At 43.5% G+C, this 23,527-nt stretch overlaps 1 protein-coding gene across 1 annotated transcript; it reads right to left on the reverse strand.

Moving 5' to 3' along the window:
- Positions 1–13,174: 13,174 nt before the first annotated feature.
- On the reverse strand, positions 13,175–20,264 carry LOC118377726 (protein ABHD13-like). The gene is made up of 2 exons (XM_035764671.2): positions 19,812–20,264; positions 13,175–18,701 (listed from the first exon to the last, which is right to left on the reverse strand). The coding sequence occupies exon 2, from the start codon at positions 18,658–18,660 to the stop codon at positions 17,599–17,601; it is 1,062 nt and encodes a 353-aa protein (XP_035620564.1). The 5' UTR covers positions 18,661–18,701; positions 19,812–20,264; the 3' UTR covers positions 13,175–17,598.
- Positions 20,265–23,527: the final 3,263 nt, after the last annotated feature.

A 23,527-nucleotide genomic window follows, 5' to 3' on the forward strand; every position in this document is an offset into this window, starting at 1 on the left:
GGAAAGACACACCCTGTCTGTGACGTACAGACCCCTTGGATCTTCTTTGGGGAGGTAGGGGAGGAGTGAAAGGGCTGCGGTGACCTTCAGTTGGAGGGTGTGTCATAAAATGTCTGGATTAGAACCAATAGAATTAGAACGACTGCATACTGTACAGGGTACATGACAAATGTAATGACAGATTATTGGGACCGAGGTCAGAGGAGCAGACTTAGTCAATTACATACTGCAACTAGCGATTGTCTCATTATGCTGCAGAAAATGTGTTGGAATAAATAAGGTGAGAAGAACATATTCAAGCCAGCACATTATGGTCTGGGTAGCACAATGTGGTGCAAAAAGGTTATTAGCTTGTGAATAATGTGAGTAGGAATATTGAAGAATTCTTACATATCCCTTCCCTGTGTGGTCTCTCAACGAGGAGTACTTCTGAATGAGCGCTGTGGACACAACCATATATTTCTGGGTAGTGGGGTACCTACAGCAAAATAGAAACATACTACATTACAGTTAGACTGTTCAGAATACAAATTTGATTGATTGATGGTGTTGATTATCATCAAGTAAAAGTTGAGTACTTGAAATGCTATCAGCTGCCGTGATTATGACAAGACAGTATGGAGAGGGAGAGTATGGAGGACAAAGACAGGAAGAACAGAACAAACAACTACTCTGTAAATACATTCATTCGCCATTAAGTTGGTATTGGTAAAGACAAAGAAATAACAGAGAACACACTATAATCACACTTCAAATACATCCAAAGACTTTATAGAGGCTAACCTGTTTGTAGCTCCATTGTGAGCTTTATACCTGGTCTTGCTTTTGTCTAAGATACAGATGACAGAACAGGCCAATACACCAACCTGAAAGACATCAATTACAAACACAAAATAAAAACATGAGTGTTTAATATCAAATGCATCTAACTAACCTGATCATAGTCTCAGTTTTGTCCCGCACATTGAATATAGTTGCGGAGAGTCCCTGTAATCCTAGATTCAGATCATTCAGGCAAAGAAACAAACATCAGCCAGATAGGCCAGTCGTGTGAGAAACTCATCATCATGAAAGCGGTCAGACAAGTGAAAAGACGGTCAGTAAAGAAAACTTTAAGCTCGCCTCTCAATTTAAAAAACTTGTCAATACTTTGCCCCTTGATAAGCAGCGCACTTCTGTATGTTGTAAAAGCATTACATGGTGGCTGCCCATATCATTGCATAGTGCAGAAAATACACGAGAGTTCAGGGGCCTTGCTTTAACAAAGTTAACCATTTTCACTGTAGTGTCCAAAACGTCTTTCAAGCTGTCAGGCATTCCCTTGGCAGCAAGAGCCTCTCGGTGGATGCTGCAGTGTACCCAAGTGGCGTCAGGAGCTACTTCTTGCACTCAAGTTACCACTCCACTATGGCTTTTTCGAGTTACCACTCTGTCATGGCTTTTGCGCCATCACTACATATACCAACACATCCTGACTACCAAAGTTCATTTGATGTCACAAAGCGGTCCAGTACTTTAAAATGATCCTCTCCGGTTGTTCTGGTTTCCGGTGGTTTGCAGTAGAGGATGTCTTCCTTAATTGACCCCCCATAACCGTAACGGACATATACCAGGAGCTGTGCCAGGCCCGCCACGTCTGTTGAATCATCCAGCTGTAACGCATAGAATTCATTGGCTTGTATGCGAAACAGTAATTGCTTCAAAACATGTGTTGCCATGCAACTGATACGTCATGAAACAGTGTTGTTTGATGGTGTTGTCTGTATACCTCTTCGATGGTCCAACGTCCCTGTCTGTTTGGTGCTTTCCCAGGTAAGGGGAGAGTGGCTGCGTCCGATTCACAATTGTCAGTGTCCATGCTAGCTTGGCTAACAACAAATGTAGAATTACTGATACTAGCATTGGATGTGCTCCTGGAAGCAGAACAACTTGTGTCATCGACAGGTACAGGTGTAGTACTGCCGGTAGTAGCAGTAGAGCTGGTATGTGTCTCTATGGACGAGGGCCTTACTTTTTAAGAACTATTCATCAATTTTCGAGCAAAGTGATGATGCTGTTATTATATGGCTGCTATGAAAGAGAACAGTGTTTGCGTGTGATCAGGGGTGTATTAATTTCGCCAATTCTGTTGAAAAACATTTCTTAAACGGAATGAAACAGTGATAAAAATATCTGAATTTGTCCAAAGGAAACTCTCATGTGCAACTGTTGGACTAGTGACTAATGAAGAGTGTGCAAGTCTGCCACCTTGATTACTCAAAACTCTCTCGACCTGTGCACCTACGTTGGAAACTTTAATTCATAGATAGTTGTAGCAACACATGATGGGTACAGGGAAAATTAGAGTATCACCTATCAATGTTACATTAAGCTGGGTGAATGGAATATGAATGACAGTCAAAATGTTAATCAAATAATTGTTTTATATATTTATTTTATACTTCAAGGGGTCTTAAAATCAAATAGCTAAATCATTCTAGGTATGACCTTCTTAAAACAATTCCATATAGCTTAGTAGAACCCCCTCCCTGGTTTAGACATTTTGAGGATGCTAAAATTATATTTTGGACGAAAGTGTGCATGCCTACAGGAGACTTTTGAAGTAGCCTAATCAGATTAAAACATTGTTACTAGTTGTGTTTATGCCACATGTCGAATGTAATACATATTAAAAGTGAAATGATACATTATTTTTGTCTTTATTGAGGCGTTAGGCTCTATAGAGATGAGGCAGAGCTCACATTAAGCTTTCCTGAATAACTGGGCCTGCCAGGAGAATTTGTGGCCACATTATTATAGGACGACTTGGGAGAATGATGATCCGCAACAGACAGCGCATCTCAGTAAAACAATAAAAAAGAGATGAAAATATAGGCAGACTGGCCTGCTACTGTGCCTTTATGGACCTTATAAACTGTAGAACCCACAACTGATCCAAATTACAGAGCTTTTGCACCGTTATTCAAATGACATTTTCACTGCAGCCTGGAGTAGAATGTTGTATTCACTTGAAAACAATAACACAATTATCCATTGCATTGTGGTGTTGTAGGCTAGTCTACATAGGGCAATTGTATTGTACCTAAAAATATCAATATGGGAGATTTGTGAGCTGCATGTCTTGCGTTTTCACTGTCCTTTCTTGCACATTTGCAGGTGCAAATGAGAACTTGTTCTCAACTAGCCTACCTGGTTAAATAAAGGTGAAATAAAAAAAACAATGATGCATCTGGGCTCTCTGCTGCTTATCAGCTATTCCTATCTGTTTTTGTGGATCCAAAGAAAAAACATATGCAGCTTCGAATGAATTTATGTGTGGTATGATTGCAAGTTAGCCTATTGAGGATCTGGACAAGTTATCCACCTACCACTATTGTCACTATGGTGGATAGGTGTTGGGATAGACAGTGAGACTGGAATACTATATTGACCTGTGGTATAGTAAAAGTTTGTACCAGAAAAAGTGTAGTGCATAATGGAAAAAACACCTTGTGATATGGAAGTCAAGTAACCTTTTACCATTACAATAACAGGGGAGGTTCGCATTTTTAATAATTCCCCCAAGACATGCTAACCTCTTACCATTACAATAACAGGGGAAGTTAGCATTTTAAATAATTCCCCCAAGTCATGCTAGGCTCTTACCATTACATTAACAGGGGAAGTTAGCATTTTAAATAATTCCCCCAAGTCATGCTAACCTATTACTATTACAATAACAGGGGAGGTTGACATTTTAGATAATTCCCCAAAGTCAAATTTATTTATATAGCCCTTCGTACATCAGCTGATATCTCAAAGTGCTGTACAGAAACCCAGCCTAAAACCCCAAACAGCAAGCAATGCAGGTGTAGAAGCACCTGCATTGATAACCTCTTACCATTACAATAACAGGGGAGGTTGGCATTTTATATAATTCCCCTAAGTGATGCTAACCTCTTACCATTACAATAACCTAGGAAGTTAGCATTTATTATAATTCCCCTAAGTCATGCTAACCTATTACCATTACAATAACAGGGGAAGTTAGCATTTTAAATAATTCCCCCAAGTCATGCTAAACTCTTACTATTAAAATAACAGGGGAAGTTAGCATTTTAAATAATTCCCCCAAGACATGCTAACCTCTTACCATTACAATAACCTAGGAAGTTAGCATTTTATATAATTCGCCCAAGTCATGCTAACCTCTTACCATTACAATAACCTAGGAAGTTAGCATTTTATATAATTCGCCCAAGTCATGCTAACCTCTTACCATTACAATAACAGGGGAGGTTAGCATTTTAAATAATTCCCCCAAGACATGCTAACCTCTTACCATTACAATAACAGGGGAGGTTAGCATTTTATATAATTCCCCTAAGTTATGCTAACCTCTTACCATACAATAATCGAGGAAGTTAGCATTTTATATAATTCCCCCAAGTCATGCTGACCTCTTACCATTACAATAACAGGGGAGGTTGGCATTTTATATAATACCCCTAAGTCATGCTAAGCTCTTACCATTACAATAACCTAGGAAATTAGCATTTTATATAATTCGCCCAAGTCATGCTAACCTCTTACCATTACAATAACAGGGGAGGTTGGCATTTTATATAATTCCCCTAAGTGATGCTAACCTCTTACCATTACAATAACCTAGGAAGTTAGCATTTATTATAATTCCCCTAAGTCATGCTAACCTATTACCATTACAATAACAGGGGAAGTTAGCATTTTAAATAATTCCCCCAAGTCATGCTAACCTCTTACTATTAAAATAACAGGGGAAGTTAGCATTTTAAATAATTCCCCCAAGACATGCTAACCTCTTACCATTACAATAACCTAGGAAGTTAGCATTTTATATAATTTGCCCAAGTCATGCTAACCTCTTACCATTACAATAACAGGGGAGGTTAGCATTTTAAATAATTCCCCCAAGACATGCTAACCTCTTACCATTACAATAACAGGGGAGGTTAGCATTTTATATAATTCCCCTAAGTTATGCTAACCTCTTACCATACAATAATCGAGGAAGTTAGCATTTATTATAATTCCCCCAAGTCATGCTAACCTCTTACCATTACAATAACCTAGGAAGTTAGCATTTTATATAATTCGCCCAAGTCATGCTAACCTCTTACCATTACAATAACCTAGGAAGTTAGCATTTTATATAATTCGCCCAAGTCATGCTAACCTCTTACCATTACAATAACAGGGGAGGTTAGCATTTTAAATAATTCCCCCAAGACATGCTAACCTCTTACCATTACAATAACAGGGGAGGTTAGCATTTTATATAATTGCCCTAAGTCATGCTAACCTCTTACCATACAATAATCGAGGAAGTTAGCATTTATTATAATTCCCCCAAGTCATGCTGACCTCTTACCATTACAATAACAGGGGAGGTTGGCATTTTATATAATTCCCCTAAGTCATGCTAAACTCTTACCATTACATTAACAGGGGAAGTTAGCATTTTAAATAATTCCCCCAAGTCATGCAAACCTCTTACCATTACAATAACAGGGGAGGTTGGCATTTTATATAATTCCCCTAAGTCATGCTAAACTCTTACCATTACAATAACAGGGGAGGTTGGCATTGTATATAATTCTCCTAATTCATGCTAAACTCTTACCATTACAATAACAGGGGAAGTTAGCATTTTATATAATTCCCCCAAGTCATGCTAACCTCTTACCATTAAAATAACAGGGGAAGTTAGCATTTTATATAATTCCCCCAAGTCATGCTAACCTCTTACCATTACAATAACAGGGGAGGTTGGCATTGTATATAATTCTCCTAAGTCATGCTAAACTCTTACCATTACAATAACAGGGGAGGTTGGCATTGTATATAATTATCCTAAGTCATGCTAAACTCTTACCATTACAATAACAGGGGAGGTTGGCATTGTATATAATTCTCCTAAGTCATGCTAAACTCTTACCATTACAATAACAGGGGAGGTTGGCATTGTATATAATTCTCCTAAGTCATGCTAAACTCTTACCATTACAATAACAGGGGAGGTTGGCATTGTATATAATTCTCCTAAGTCATGCTAAACTCTTACCATTACAATAACAGGGGAGGTTGGCATTGTATATAATTCTCCTCAGTCATGCTAACCTCTTACCATTACAAGGGAGGTTGGCATTTTATATAATTCCCCTAAGTCATGCTAAACTCTTACCATTACAATAACAGGGGAGGTTGGCATTGTATATAATTCTCCTAAGTCATGCTAACCTCTTACCATTACAATAACAGGGGAGGTTGGCATTTTATATAATTCCCCTAAGTCATGCTAACCTCTTACCATTACATTCACAGGGTAAGTTAGTATTTTATATAATCCCCCCAAGTCATGCTAACCTCTTACCATTACAATAACCTAGGAAGTTAGCATTTTATATAATTCGCCCAAGTCATGCTAACCTCTTACCATTACAATAACAGGGGAGGTTAGCATTTTATATCATTCCAACCAAGACATGCTAACCTCTCACCATTACAATAACAGGGGAGGTTAGCATTTTATATCATTCCAACCAAGACATGCTAACCTCTCACCATTACAATAACAGGGGAGGTTAGCATTTTTGAGGGGTATGATATTTATGCACCTGTAACTATATTGACATTTATGCTCATGTGGCAGAGAGAAGATTTAGCAATTGTACTCATTTTACCATGGGGTGGAAGCAAATGTTTGCAGTTTTTAATATGATAACCGATGATCAATTGGCTTACGCCGGTCGCTAATTCAACCATGCTTACTTCAAGTTTAGAAAGCTGTCCACTAGACTAATTTACCAACCTAAAAACATTTAGCTGACAGGGGCTAATTGAGTGACTGTTGATGCACAACCAAATTTTGAAACGGCACCTTGTGTATTCTACTATTCTAACCCTCAACAGTAAGTTGAGACCCCGACTGAATTCCAAAAAATGTAAATAATTGTATATATTATTGTTCTGAGCGCCCATCCCTAATTTAGAGGTTATAACCTTGCCCCAGTCCTTTTCTATAGTGATCTGATAGCTATTTCCAAGGGTCATCTCTTCATCTGTGTCCTGTCATTGCAGTTGAGGAAATGTTTTTTTTTGGAGTGTGATGGCGTACTCTCCCAAATCTACATCTATATTCATGGTTATTGACAAGTTCAAGACAATTTAGAACTCTGAAACGCAGACTTGGAAAATTGTAGAAAAATGAGGTTTGAGTTTCCCATTTGAAAGTATCAGAATCAACAAATAGGAAGCTCTATGCACAATAAAGCTTGCCAGTTTATAGTCCCCCCAAAAATTCAGCCATTCCTATGGGGAAATGAATGGGGAAAGAATGGGGCTTGGGATAAACGCTGAAAATAAGGTCTGAGGTCAACCCAGGATTAGGAGATCTTATACTTCTTGTTCTATGAGATAATATCAGTCAGCAAACATGTTTATTATGAAGCCTTTTCGTTCTTATTTTGATTACATAAATGCTTCAAAATTAATGTCTGTCTTCACCACAACTTATTTTCGTCGTTTATCCCCAAAAAACAGTAATTTCCCCATAGGCTTTGGCCAATGAGTAGTGGCGGAGCAAGCCTCTGTTAGTGCCTACAAAATGACGCTATTACTATTGCTCTCTCTATAATGACTTTGTTTCTCCTTGCACCTCATCACAATATAGTGGACTAACATCTTTGGCAGAAACACATGCAGGTAAATGGCCAGTCATGTCCATTCTAGTGTGTGCATGTGTACATTAGTTTTACTCCAACTAACCACAGTACATACAGCACTACTTTTGGGAGTGTTATGTTAGTGACTTTCAGTAAAAAAGACGGATACAGACCTGCATTCTGGCTGCCTCCATGTGTCAAGAAGAGAAGCACCATGGAAGCACCAGTGTACCATACCGTACTTCACTGTAGTTTCCTGTGGGAAGGCTTCCCTCTGTTGGATACAAGTGGTAGGCTATAACTAAACCCCTCTCAGGAAGGGATGACATCACTATCAGCACCACCAGCCATAGTGATTGGGTGCATTTGAGCGAATCATTGTCACCAGCTTTTAAAGTGTTCCTCATTATGAGGATAACAATTGTCCCACAAGACCCTACTGTACATGTCGTCTGCATGAACATTACAAAAATCACGTGATCAAAGGTCATGAAGTTTTGACTGCAGTCTACTGCAAGTTTCTGCAGTTGCTCACAGGAACCATCGCCTGCAGCCATCATCCTGCAGCCATCATCCTGCAGCCATCATCCTGCAGCCATCATCTGCACCGTGGGAGGCTCTATAGTCAACCAATGCTTTTGTTTGACCCACGCGAACATGACCAAAAACGTGACTGAAACAGGAACCAACTTTTCTGCAACACATGTATACAGTGGATAGTTACAAATTAATGTCACCAATTCATTGTACACGGAACAAAAAAATATAAGCACAACATGTAAAATGTTGGTCCCATGTTTCATAAACTGAAATAATAGATCCCAGAAATGTTTCAAACGCACAAAAAGATTGTTTCTCTCAAATGTTCTTCACAAATTTGTTTACATCAATGTTAGTAAGCATTTCTCCTTTGCCAAGATAATCCATCCACCTGACAGGTGTGGCATATCAAGAAGCTGATTAAACAGCATGATCATTACACAGGTGCACCTTGTGCTGGGGACAATAAAAGGCCACTCTAAAATGTACAGTTTTGTCACACAACACAATGCCACAGATGTCTCAAGTTTTGAGGGAACGTCCAGTTGGCATGCTGACTGCAAGAATGTCCACCAGAGCGGTTGCCAGATAATGGAATGTTAATTTCTCTACCTTAAGCCACCTCCAATGTTGTTTTAGATTTGTCAGTACGTCCAACAGGACTAAAAGTCGCAGATCATGTGTCATCACTCCAGCCGAGGACCTCCACATCCTGCTTCTTCACCTGCGGGATCGTCTGACCCCACCCACCCGGACAGCTGATAAAACTGAGGAGTATTTCTGTCTGTAATAAAGCCTTTTATTGGGGAAAAATTCATTCTGATTGGCTAGGCCTGGCTCCCAAGTGTGTGGGCCTATGCCCTCCCAGGCTCACCCATGGCTGCACCCCTGCCCAGTCATGTGAAATCCATAGATTAGGGCATAATGAATTAATTTCAATTGGCTGATTTCCTTATATGAACTGTCACTCAGTAAAATCTTGAAGTTGTTGCATGTTGCATTTCTATTTTTGTTCAGTATAGATGGTACAATGATTCCCAACACTATTCAGTGCTTGTTTTCTCACAGAAACTGAAATTGAGGTAACAGTGTAGACTTTTTGCAACCAGAAATTGAGAGCGATTTCCACTAGATAACACAGCCACAGAACAGCCGCTCCGGCATCACAGCCAATCACATCCTTGGCAGGTAAGTAATACTGTGAAACACTATGATTCCACTATAACTGCAGATATATTATGGATATTTTCTGAAATTACAATGCAAAAATTCCTAAATAAATTGTATGTGAGGAACCTTTTAAGGGCCAAAGGAGTTTGGTCTGCTTTGTGTTTTCATTTTTGCCATGGAAAAAATATTGCAATACTGGTATCGTAACAGTCCTAAACAACATGTGTATTGACAATGTATATGACCATAACAACATGTGTATTGACAATGTATATGACCATAACAACATGTGTAAAGGAGTCTACATGAATGAACGTTGAGCCACCTGCCAAAATAAGCCTCAAATATTTCAGATCACGCATTGTGATGACACTGGTGTCACATAAGGCATCAGCCAGTCATAGGCCATGAATCTGTCCGTCCATCCCTCAGTCACACTGTGAAGCAGTTGCCATCTAGTAGAAAAGATGATGCAGCTACCAGACCCACAAGCCATTAGTTATTTTACATTTAAAACCATTATCTCTTCTCCACCACAGCCAGTATCTACCAGCTCACCATTTCCAGTCCCCCCAGTTTGTATCCCTTAGTCCCCCAGGTTCAGCCCCCCTGGTCAGACCAGTCTAAAGGCCCCCAGGAAAGAAGAATGTCCATCCAGAGACGGGTGGGCGGGCAGGCAGGCAGGTCGAGAGAGACAGACAGAGAGAGACAGACAGACAGACAGAGAGAGAGAGAGAGAGACATAGTGAGACCGACAGACAGAGAGAGAGACGTACAGACAGAGAGAGAAAGAGAGACGGACAGAGAAAGAGAGAGAGAGAGAGAGAGGGAGAGAGAGTAGTTAGAGCCATGACGTATCCAGAACATGTGCAGGAGTAGAAGATGAATGTTGTTGTGCTTGTGAGATATTGTAGTACACCTGAAGAGAGAATGGGAGAGTTGGGGCTTGTGAGCTATTGTGTCTATGTAATAGCTTAGAGCTACTGTACCTTCACCCCATGTTATCTAGCACTAACCTATATGATACACTAAGTTCTCTGATGTAGACGACCAGTGCTCACCTGGCTGTAGACAAAATAGTATCCCTCCTCTCTGACAAGAATGCTGTCACTCTCTGCCTCCAGGGCGGAGCCTCTCCTAAGCCCCTCCTGCCAGGGGATCCCTGTGTGAGGCTCCAACGCAAACTCTGCACAACACCAGGGGGGTGTGGAGGGGGCTGGGGGTCAGGGTGGTATGGAGGGGGCTGGGGGTCAGGGGGGTGTGGATGGGGTTGGGTGTCAGGGGGGTGTGGAGGGGGTTGGGGGTCAGGGGGTGTGGAAGGGACTGGGGTCAGGGTGGTGGGAGGGGCTGGGGGTCAGGGGGGTGTGGATGGGACTGGTGGTCAGGGTGGTGGAGGGGGCTGGGGGTCAGGGGTGTGGATGGGACTGGTGGTCAGGGTGGTGTGGAGGGGGTTGGGGGTCAGGGGGTGTGGATGGGACTGGTGGTCAGGGTGGTGTGGAGGGGGCTGGGGGTCAGGGGGTGTGGATGGGACTGGGGGTCAGGGTGGTGGGGGGGCTGGGGGTCAGGGGGTGTGGAGGGGGTTGGGTGTCAGGGGGTGTGGAGGGGTTGGGGGTCAGGGGGGTGTGGAAGGGACTGGGGGGTCAGGGTGGTATGGAGGGGCTGGGGGTCAGGGGTGGATGGGGTTGGGTGTCAGGGGGTGGGAGGGGTTGGGGGTCAGGGGGTGGGAAGGGACTGGGGGTCAGGGTGGTGTGGAGGGGGCTGGGGGGACTGGTGGTCAGGGGGTGTGGAAGGGACTGGGGGTCAGGGTGGTATGGAGGGGGCTGGAGGTCAGGGGGTGTGGATGGGGTTGGGTGTCAGGGGGTGGGAGGGGGCTGGGGGTCAGGGGGTGTGGAAGGGACTGGGGGTCAGGGTGGTATGGAGGGGGCTGGAGGTCAGGGGGTGTGGATGGGGTTGGGTGTCAGGGGGTGGGAGGGGGTTGGGGGTCAGGGGTGTGGAAGGGGGGGTCAGGGTGGTGGGAGGGGCTGGGGGTCAGGGGGGGATGGGACTGGTGGTCAGGGTGGTGTGGAGGGGGCTGGGGGTCAGGGGGTCTGGTGGTCAGGGGGTGTGGAGGGGGCTGGGGGTCAGGGGGTGTGGATGGGACTGGTGGTCAGGGTGGTGGGAGGGGGCTGGGGGTCAGGGGGTGTGGATGGGACTGGGGTCAGGGTGGTGTGGAGGGGCTGGGGGGGGGTGTGGATGGGACTGGTGGTCAGGGTGGTGTGGAGGGGGCTGGGGGTCAGGGGGTGTGGATGGGACTGGTGGTCAGGGTGGTGTGGAGGGGGCTGGGGGTCAGGGGGTGTGGATGGGACTGGTGGGTGGTGTGGAGGGGGCTGGGGGTCAGGGGGTGGGATGGGACTGGTGGTCAGGGGGTGGAGGGGCTGGGGGTCAGGGGGTGTGGTGGTCAGGGTGGTGTGGAGGGGGCTGGGGGTCAGGGGGTGTGGATGGGACTGGTGGTCAGGGTGGTGTGGATGGGACTGGTGGTCAGGGTGGTGGAGGGGCTGGGGGTCAGGGGGTGTGGATGGGACTGGGGGTCAGGGTGGTGGGAGGGGGCTGGGGGTCAGGGGGGTGTAGAGGGGCTGGGGTCAGGGGGTGTGGATGGGACTGGTGGTCAGGGTGGTGAGGGGCTGGGGGTCAGGGTGGTGTGGAGGGGCTGGGGGTCAGGGGGTGTGGAGGGGGCTGGGGGTCAGGGGTGTGGAGGGGGCTGGGGGTCAGGGGGGTGTGGATGGGACTGGGGGCCAGCAGATGGAACAGAGATAAAGCCGAGAGACGATGAGGTGACCGCCGCCACGGTCAGCAGTAGGACCGGCCAGGAGAGCCTCCGACCCCCAGACTCCTGCCCAGGCACATGGCCAACAGCCTCAGGACTTGGACCTGCAGACACCATCACAGGAACCAGACAGCCTCCTCCGTGGTCACACTGGCTGCACGATCTGCCTTCCAAAGGGCTCTCCTCTTGGGATAGTAATGCTGGATCTTCAGTCTTTAGTCAATGTTTTTGGTATGTTCTGGGACATTCTAGGCTGCCTCCTGCTCTCTTAAATGTCCCTTGTCTCTCCAGACACCCTGTCGTCTTTCCTTCTTAGCTTTTTCTGGACTTACTTTCTATGTACGACTACTGTGTCAGTCCTTCCCTTACTTTCTGCTCAGGACTCTGTTAGTTCTTCCCTTACTTCCTCTTCTGTTTCTCCCAGGTATTTCTTTCTCTGTCTGAACATGATGGTTGAATGGTGTATTAGGCTGGGTAGAGCTGTAGCCTCCCTCCCTCTCCTCTGTTCCGCTCAGTTAACCACACTCAGAACTTCCTGCACTGATGACGGCCAAGTAAAACCACCCTCTCTTTTCACCCATCTACGCTCTGTCCATCCTCCCCGCTCTAAACGGCAAACTCTGCTTTCTCTTCAACCACTTTAGTCTGAAAGGGCACAGCAGAGGAGACACATCTGATCCTGATTAAAGTCACAGCTGATGCAAATACGACAAGCTATTAAAACACATGTTAAATCATAATTAGTGTTGTGGAAGAGTAATGGAGTGTAGAAATATGATGACTCATATTTTGGTCTGAATAGACAGGATGGCCAACTAGAAAAGGAAGTGCAAAAATTGCCTCTTTACATCAGCATAGCAACAAAATAACAAGTGAAGTAGAGAATGTTTTTCTCTATTTGTAGCCAACATACTTCTGTGAATGTGGAACCAGACTCTTCACAGACTAATGCTAAACATGCCAAACATCACAGAAGAGAGAGATTATAAGAACTTTGGGTTTATTCAGTTATTGCATGTTACTGTACAAAGAACAGAAAATTAGATTGTGTACTTAGTGTTTTTATATTCAGTCTTCTTTTCTAACACATCAACACTAGAGTAGTAAAATGACTGCAGTGGTTGTTTTCCTAAACAGAATGGATGCACAATTTAAGTTCAGTTCATGAGGGTACAGAGCTCTCAACTACAATACCCATAAGCCTCCAGCTCAGAGAACACCCATCATCATCATCGCATGTTTAGTCCTTCAACAAATCAGTGTATCAGCATGTTAATATTCTCTCCTGCATATCAACGCCAGCTTTCATTCCATTTCACTGTAAGGTCTACCTACACCTGTTGTATTCGGCGCATGTGACAAATACAATTTGATTTGATATCCTTAGAAATAATATTTTACACAATGCTAATGCAACATTATGTAGAATTGTAATTGCTTTGAGTTCAATATAACATTTATTTCACAATAGGACTTGGTCGGACCAGGTCGGTGGCCAGACTCTAGCAGCAACATGTCCCACATGTATCACTCCAACAGCTCTGGTGGGAGTGAGGACCAATTCAGTCAAGTCAGGAATTGAATTGCAAAATTCCAGAAACGATGGATAGAGGGACTATTCTTTGCAAATTTTGACGGCGAGGAAATAGAACACATTTTCAGTGCGGCCCTCCGGACCTGGTTGAAGACCAACACACGCCTCAGAAGTCCTCAACTGGCAGCTTCATTAAATAGTACCAGCAAAACACCCGTCTCAACATCATCAGTGAAAAGGCGACTCCGGGATGCTGGAATTCTAGGCAGAGTTGCAAAGAAAAAGCCATATCTCAGACTTGCCAATAAAAATAAAAGATTAAGATGGGCAAAAGAACACAGACACTGGACAGAGGAACTCTGCCTAGAAGGCCAGCATTCCAGAGTCGCCTCTTCACTGTTGAAGTTGAGACTGGTGTTTGTGGGTACTATTTAATGAAGCAGCCAGTTGAGGACTTGTGAGGCGTGTTTCTCAAACTAGCCACTCTAATGTACTTGTCCTCTTGCTCAGTTGTGTACCGGGGCCTCCCACTCCTCTTTCTATTCTGGTAAGCGCCAGGCTGCGCTGTTCTGTGAAGGGAGTAGGAGATCTTCAGTTTCTTAGCAATTTCTCACGTGGAATAGCCTTCTTTTCTCAGAACAAGAAAAGACTGACGAGTTTCAGAAGAAAGTTATTTGAATCTGGACATTTTGAGCCTGTAATCAAACCCACAAATGCTGATGCTCCAGATACTCAACTAGTTTAAAGAAGGCCAGTTTTATTGCTTCTTTAATCAGTACAACAGTTTTCAGCTGTGCTAACAAAAGGGTTTTCTAATGATCAATTAGCTTTATAAAATGATACATTTGGAATAACTAACACAACATGCCATTGGAATGACGGTTGCTGATAATGAGACTGTACGCCTATGTAGATATTCCATAAAAATTCTGCTGTTTCCAGTCTTTTCTGATGGGTGGTCAAATGTTTGTGGGCAAGGAATAATTAACTACATCATCTCCACCCCTCAACCAGTATTCTAAAAGAGCACAGATACAAGGGAAAACAGAGACACCGGTCTCTACATTGTAGATGAGCTGAAGACAGTCATCAATAACCTTGGCCAACAGAAGGTATTTGCACTGGTGACAGACAATGCTGCGAACATGAAGGCTGCTTGGTCTAAAGTAGAGGAGTTGTACCCTCACATCACACCCATTGGCTGTGCTGCTCATGCATTGAATCTGTTCCTCAAGGACATCATGGCACTGTAAACAATGGATACACTACACGAAAACCAAGGAAATGGTTAAGTATGTGAAGGGTCATCAAGTTATAGCAGCAATCTACCTCACCAAGCAAAGTGAGAAGAATAAGAGCACCACATTGAAGCTGCCCAGCAACACCAGTTGGGGTGGTGTTGTCATCATGTTAGACAGTCTTTGGGATGGAGATACAATATGACAGTAGTGCCAACATATCCCATCAGCCACCTGGTGCAAAGGGACTTTGTGGATCTGAGGTTCTTTCCCATTGCCTCCATCATCCTCCAAATCCCACCAAATCCCAGCCTCAGAGCACAACTGGTCCTTGTTTGTGAACACAACCAAAGCACACAACAGGCTGACCAGAACAAGAGTTGAAACATTGGTGGCCATTCGGGCAAATTTGAGGCTTTTTGAGCCTGACAATAAGCCATCCTCAACAAGGTTGGAAAGTGACAGTGAAGATGAGGCCCCAGAGTCAGATGTTCAAGAGGTGGACATTGAGGAGGTCCAGGGAGGAGACATGGAAGCCTGAGAGGAAGACAACCAAAGCTTTAGTTTCTACACTATAATTTCACAGTTGTATGTTGAAAACATTTTTCTGAGATAAGATGGATCATTCAATATTCCCTTTCTTTTGTTGTTCAGTGAAATCATCCCATGTGAAGAGTCAACACTTCATTGAAATTAAATTCGTAAACAATTTTTTAAATGATTTCTATTAGAAGGATGTAATCATTTGCAATTATGTCTACATATGATGTTTATGTTTGTCTCCATATATGGTAAATACATCCAATGCAAAAAACATACATTTAAAAGTGGTATTAATATTCATTTGTATATATTTCCGTTAATTCCCACAGCACGTTTCCACCTCTGAATATTTCCCAAAATGTGCCACCCCAATTAGCGCACAATGTAGCAATAGATTTTGTAACTAAAAAACAAAATTGAGCATTTCTTATTGGACAAGTATTCCCTCCCTGTTATGTGTTAATGATCACGACCCAGCAGGGTTAGAGTTTGTCCACCTCAGCTCCAGTCCCTGGAAGACATGCAGGAAAGGTTCATTAGCTCATTAAAAGCACTCCAAGCAGGTAAAGCCATGGGGTGAAATGAGACACTAAGCCTACTTGACGGAACAATTACGTTGAGAAGAATAGAATAACACAAATAATACAACTTAGTAACACAAGTCTCATGGTACAAACACAGAGATGAAAATGTAACCCTCACATACATAACACACACTCTATCCCACAAAGTGTCCTTCACTTTCACAGGAAGCTAACAGAGCTAGGTTTTTCCCAGGCCATGGTATTTGGGTGAGGGTCTTCTGGTTTTTAATAGTGTGCAGAATTCAGAACAATGCAGATAAAAATGTATTGTACAGACAGACAAGCCTTGCATGTCAAAGTTCAGAACATATGTCGGTTCTTTATAATACAGTTCTATCAGCAACAATCTAATGGTCACATCCGTCTGAAAGCCCTGGTGTTGGCAACCGGGTAAACTATGCAAAGAGTTGACCACAGCTCCATCCACATAGGCGTTTACATTTATTATCAGAGAATATACAGTGTAGAATGGGATTTATGCAACATTGGAATATCATCTGGCCATTTACAACAACAAAATAGTTTGGGAGTGAAACATTCAGTGAAACATTCAGGTTGTGCATGCTCCTTTTCAGAGTGCCATATACATAGTGCCTTATGGGCTGTATCATATTGTCTCTCTCTCGGCTGATATGAACAGGATTTTCTGTAAAAAGTAGAATATGAATCTATAAGGACACTATGATGCCTATAAGATCCTCACGCATATAACTTTAAACAGCGTGTCATGAAATAACAGATTACACAATTAAAATAAACAAACTTTTTAATTGATTGAATTACTGAAACACTATCATATTAGTCAGAAATGTCTTATTGATTTACTGAAATGCTATTATGTCAGCTAAACATTGTCATTGAGTTCTGGCAGTTCAGGTGCAGCTTTGCCTCCTGTAGTTTATTTTCTTTTTAAAAGTGTTTTTAAAAGTGTGGTTGTGTTTGACAGGATGATCAAAGTTGTGTATGGTTTGTAAATGATTAAAAAAAAGGCCATAACAAGTACATGTCCACCCACTGCAGTCATATTTCACACACAAATAGACTTATGAAGACATTTCCATGTTAATTGCCCTTCCATTAACCCCAAACACCCCCCACACCTAAAGTACTCCCCAATTGTTTGATATGGTACAGTTACTATGGAAAAAGATCATGATGAAACCAAAACAAAAGTGTAGAAATGAACATTCTCTCCAACCTGACCCTAGTAGCTCAGCCTAGTTACTGCTACCCTACCATAGACACTTCAAGTAGATCAGAAACAACTAGATAGGTATAAGCAATATGGCAGTGGTTGGCTTCACATTTCCTGAGCCATATTGCTGCTTATTACACCTATTCAATGGTTTTGGATCTACACACGTACGTAGGGAGTATGGACTGTAGGGTTTTCTCTAGACTCTTCTTCTCTCTAGACTAGATGATTGTAGGGTTTTCTCTAGACTCTTCTTCTCTCTAGACTAGATGATTGTAGGGTTTTCTCTAGACTCTTCCTCTCTCTACACTAGATGATTGTGACACTGGCTGTGGACTGGACGCTCTCCTCGCGGGTGTGGCTATTCATCAGGTCCTTGACAAACTGTTCCAGTGCGGCGAAGTAGCCCTGGCACTGCCATGTGTCGTTGTGCGTGCCCTCAGAGAAGATGGCCAGACGTTTAGTCCGTGCCGGCGACAGCTCGTAAAGTTGCTTCATCATGACGGGCGGGATGAGCTGGTCTGACAGGCCCGACACGAACAGCGAGGGCATCCGGCACAGCGCCACCTGTCTGTAGGACAGGAACTGGTTCCGGTAGAACCACAGGGGCAGCAGCCTCATGGGCAGGAAGGAGAAGAGTGTGGCGGCCATGTGGGGGATGCTGAGGAAGGTGTTCTCCACCACGATGGCCACCACGCGGTGAGGGTTGGCCGAGGCCAGGCGAACCGCCACTGCACCACCTAGAGAGCGGCCAAACACCATCACCTTGGTCTTGTCCAGGTCAGGCCGGGTCATCACATAGTCCAGCGTGGCCTGGGCGTCCAGGTACAGGCCGTCCTCACTGGGCTCGCCCTCGCTCTTCCCATACCCCCGGTAGTCCACCAGCACCACGTTGGCCTTCAGGTTCACCAGCATCAGCAGAGCGTTGGGCACACGGTGCCCGATGTTGCCTGCGTTGCCGTGGAAATAAAGGATTGTGGGCGGGGCCGTGGAGGCAGGGTTAGATTCGTTGACGGGGGCGACCCCGGGGTTATCAAGGCTGTCTCCGCCGGTGTAGCGGAGCAGGATAAGGTTGAGGCGCACGCCGTCCTTGGTGCGGATGTAGACGTTCTCATGGGGGATGCCTGTTGGCATGGCCACATAGAGCCGGGAGGAGGAGGGCTGGTCGGGGAAGTAGAGCAGCACATCCTGGAACTTGTAGAGGATGGCGGCCACTGAGGCCAGGATGAGAGCCAGGAGAAAGAAGCCTCCGTAGAGGTGGAAGGTGAGGATGAGGGCCAGGAGGGAGATGCGACAGGCACCCCAGGACCAGGAGGCCAAGGCCAGGGCACAGCGCTCCACCGAGCCCCACAGCCTCCACGGCTTCTCCATGGCACAGAGACACACAGGATCACACCACCATTACACACACTCTTTGCAAAGAGAGAGAGAGGGGATTGGGGGAGGAGGGGAGAAGGAGAGAGCGAGAAAGAGAGAGAAGATTGGGGGAGAAGAGGAGAGATAATCATGACTCATGCACTAGAGACAAGACCACTCAAGAGATTGTTCATCTCCTCTCACAATTTACAGCTCAGCAAGCCTTCCACAGATGGTAATAACAATACTCTAAAATAAACCATTTACACTTTAGAGATGAAACAGAAACCAGTGGATCAACACGCACATTCGCGCACTCACAGACACACACACTATCAATCAGCCAATGTGCTGCCTGGCCTCAATGTTAAAGCAAGCGTGTCTCTGATATAGCTACAGTCTCAGTGGCGGTTAACTGGAGAAATTAGGCCGACTGTTTTCACCCTAGGGCCATTGGACTATACAAGATCCGGTAGTTATTTCCCACATTATTCCACTGTTGCGCTTAATCTGCCCGACCATCTAACAGATTAGAACCAAACACGCCTCAATTACACAATACCTGGTTGGGTTGCCACTGAATTGGTTGGCAAATATGAGACAGGTATTTGACTATACAACATGTGGGATGGTTGGCTCTAACGCACATGACAACAACTCATTGGAATAGAACGGTAATTTATTTCCAGACAATTCCATCCATGTCACAATCAGAGATGGTGTTTTAGACCTGAAAACAACGAAGGCGTGGCAACCTGCCAAATGGGTCAAATGAGGAATGCAAATGTCAAGAAAAACATTGATTGACATAAATAACTGCTAACGTTATCTAACTTGCGTGCTGTCACGTCTTGTCAACAACAAATAACGTTACTATTTGAACAGTTAGCTATTTGCTAACTGTATAACTGGAAAAGGGGTTACACGACCAGGCAGTGCTTGCAGAAACATTATCTAGACTAGCTATGTAAAAGTCGACAAGACGTTGCTTGAAAATGTAGTTACGTGTCCCGCAATGCTAAAGTTTACAGCTCCTCTCTGTGTGAACATCGATTTGTAATTCACAGTAGAAAATCCAATTTAACCACATTAGCCACCTAGCTAACGTTAGCATCAACTTGACACATATACTGTATCTATTTAACTAGCTAACGCTACATACTTACCTCTCTCCCATCATTTAGCGATTGAACTGCATGCGGCGAGATAAAACAATTGCAGTCAACGGAGTCGCTGTCATTTGGTCCAGAAGCTCACACAAAATGTTGTTCAGATATGAGCAGCTTGACAGAATAAACCCAGCGGAAAAGCTAACGTAGTTAGCAATCGACTTCCTGTGAGTATTTTTTGTTGTCGTTTTCATTAGTTATCACAGCCACAAAGTATACGGTAAAAAAATAATGAAAACAAAAATGTGCTATAAGGTTACGGTTAGACATAAGGTTAACAGTGTAGTTAAGGTAAGGGTTGAGGTTAGGTTAGGTCTGAAATCATAAACGGGGTATAAAACTTTGTGGCTGTGATGACTAGTGACACCATTTTTTCCCCTTCCGTGTCACTTTTAGAAATTCCGTGTAGAACGTGGCAAAAAAAGAAAGGGGATCCACATTAATTTCCATCTTTCAAAAAAACGATGTTCAACCACTAGATGGTGTTCTGCGAATATGGCTTTTTATGTCCAATGCCCACTGTGGGATACAAAACTGGAGTATCCCACACTAATCCATGGTACATTGTAACAGGTATAATGATAATAACTAATTAGGTGCTGTATTTATTTAACCCCCTAAATGATGTTAGCGATAAACTCAGTTCGTCAGTGATCGTTTTTCGTAAAACTTTGTAGCAATTTTGTTCTATCATCTGCAAGGTTGATAAACAATTCAATTAGTGACTGATAGAGGTAAAGCAAAATCATGGGAGAGGAAATACAATGAGTGTTCAAGCAGACATGCCCTCAGGGATTGACATAAATAAACAGTGTTTTTGTTTGTTCAGGATTTTATTTGGTGCCACAGACAGCAGGAGCCAACAGAAACAGTAATCCCCCTGTGGATGTTGAGAATATCTTAAACAGAGTGTGTTTGCACTAAAAGGTTGTTCGAATATCTCATAATAGAACAGCATAAATTATGAGCACTTTATTCCCCACTCCTCCACAAAAACACTGACAAAGGTCCACTGAGGGAATACCACAGGTGGGTGGTTTTTGTATTTGTTTGCGGGCATGTGCGCGCGAGTGTGTGTAATGCCAGATGGCATTAGACTGTAGAAACAAAACAAACATGTAGCCACACAGTTGTCAGTACACAAACAGAGGTGTCATACACAGGGGATCAAATTATATCTAACTTTATATTTCCAAACACGATGATGAATGAGAAGTAGCACAGTGTTGTTTACTGTTGACATGAATTGCTTAATCCCAGTGACCTTGTAATGAAAGGCAGAGCTACAGAAGAACAAACTACATACCCACAGCACACATCACTACCTGATATTCTTCTGATCAACAAGAACACAAGCAAGAGTGACTCTGATGCTTTTAAAACAGAGGTTAAGGTTCACCACAGAGAGAATAAAAGGTCAAACAAAATAAATTAGTAGGCTATCGCAAGTTCTACATTTTAATGCACGAGACAATAGAAGGCATTCAAATAAAACAACCATGCAGCCTTGTAATAGAAACGTACAGTTGAAGTGGGAAGTTTACATACACCTTAGCCAAATACATTTAAACTCACTTTTTCACAATTCCTGACATTTAATCCTAGTAAGATATCCCTGTTGTAGATCAGTTAGGATCACCACTTTATTTTAAGAATGTGAAATGTCAGAATAATAGTAGAGAAAATAATTTATTTCAGCTTTTATTTATTTCATCACATTCCCAGTGGGTCAGAAGTTTACATATACTCAATTAGTATTTGGTAGCAGTGCCTTTAAATTGTTTAATTTGGGTCAAACGTTTTAGGTAGCCTTCCACAAGCTTCCCACAATAAGTTGAGTGAATTTTGGCCCATTCCGCCTGACAGAGCTGGTGTAACTGAGATAGGTTTGTAAGGCCTCCTTGCTCACACATGCTTTTTCAGTTCTGCCCACAAATTTTCTATAGGATTAAGGTCCGGGCTTTGTGATGGCCACTCCAATACCTTGACTTTGCTGTCCTTCACCCATTTTGCCACAACTTTGGAAGTATGCTTGGGGTCAATGTTAATTTGGAAGACCAAGCTTTAACTTCCTGACTGATGTCTTGAGATGTTGCTTCAATATATCCACATCATGTTCCTGGCTCATGATGCCAACTATTTTGTGAAGTGCACCAGTCCCTCATACAGGAAAGCACCCCCACAACATGATGCTGCCAGCCCCGTGCTTCACGGTTGGGGAGGTTTTCTTCGGCTTGCAAGCCTCCCTCATTTTCCTCCAAACATAATGATGCTCATTATGGCCAAACAGTTTGATTTTTCTTTCATCAGACCAGAGGACATTTCTCCAAAAAGTATGATCTTTGTCCCCATATGCAGTTGCAAACTGTAGTCTGGCTTTTTTTATGGCAGTTTTGGAGCAGTGTCTTCTTCCTTGCTGAACGGCCTTTCAGGTTATGTCGATATAGGACTCGTTTTACTGTGGATATAGATACTTTTGTACCTGTTTCCTCCAGCATCTTCACAAGGTCCTTTGCTGTTGTTCTGGGATTGATTTGCACTTTTCGCATCAAAGTACATTCATCTCTAGGAAACAGAACGTCTCCTTCCTGAGTGGTAAGATGGCTGCGTGGTCCCATGGTGTTTATACTTGCGTACTATTGTTTGTACAGATGAACGTGGTACCTTTAGGCGTTTGGAAATTGCTCCCAAGGATGAACCAGAATTTAGGAGGTCTACAATTTTTTTTCTGAGGTCTTTGCAGATTTCTTTTGATTTTCCCATGATGTCAAGCAAAGAGGCACTGAGTTTGAAGGTAGGCCTTGAATTATATCCACAGGTACACCTCCAATTGACTAAAATTATGTCAATTAACCTATCAGAAGCTTCTAAACACATGACATCATTTTCTGGAATTTTCCAAGCTGTTTAAAGGCACAGTCAACTTAGTGTACGTAAACTTATGACCCACTGGAATTGTGATACAGTGAATTATAACTGAAATTATCTGTCTATAAACAATTGTTGGAAGAATTACTTGTGTCATGCACCAAGTATATGTCCTAACCGACTTCCCAAAAGTATAGTATATTATCAAGAAATATGTGGAGTGGTTGAAAAATGAGTTTTAATTACTTTAATGAGTTTTTGACTCCAACCTAAGTGTCTGTAAATTATATACTTTTCTTTTTTATATATATGTTTATATATTTTACCCCTTTTTCTACTCAATTTTTATCTTGTGTCATTGCTGTAACTCCCCAATGGGCTCGGGAGGCAAAGGTCGAGTTATGCGTCCTCCGAAACATGACCCACCAAACCGCGCTTCTTAACACCCGCCAAGTTTAACTCAGAAGCCAGCCACACCAATGTCTCAGAGGAAACACCGTCCAACTGACGATCGAGGTCAGCCTGCAGGCGCACGGCCCACCACAAGGAGCCACTAGATTGCAATCAGCCAAATAAAGCCTCCCCCCAAACCAAACCCTCCCCTAACCCCGACAACACTGGGCCAATTTTGCGCTCTCTCTGTCACGGCCGGTTGTGACACACCCTGGGAACAAATCCGGGTCTGTAGTGACGCCTCTAGCACTGCGATGCAGTGCCTTAGACTGCTGCAGCAATCGGGAGGCCCTCTAATTGAAACATTTTGCTTCCAAAAAATCCAAACACACACACATACACACCCTATATCCGTGAAAGCACCAGGAAGTGAGAGAGAGAGAAAGAGAGAC

This window comes from Oncorhynchus keta, chromosome 34 (genome assembly GCF_023373465.1).
Source record: "Oncorhynchus keta strain PuntledgeMale-10-30-2019 chromosome 34, Oket_V2, whole genome shotgun sequence".
In the NCBI taxonomy this organism is placed as follows: Eukaryota; Metazoa; Chordata; class Actinopteri; order Salmoniformes; family Salmonidae; genus Oncorhynchus; species Oncorhynchus keta.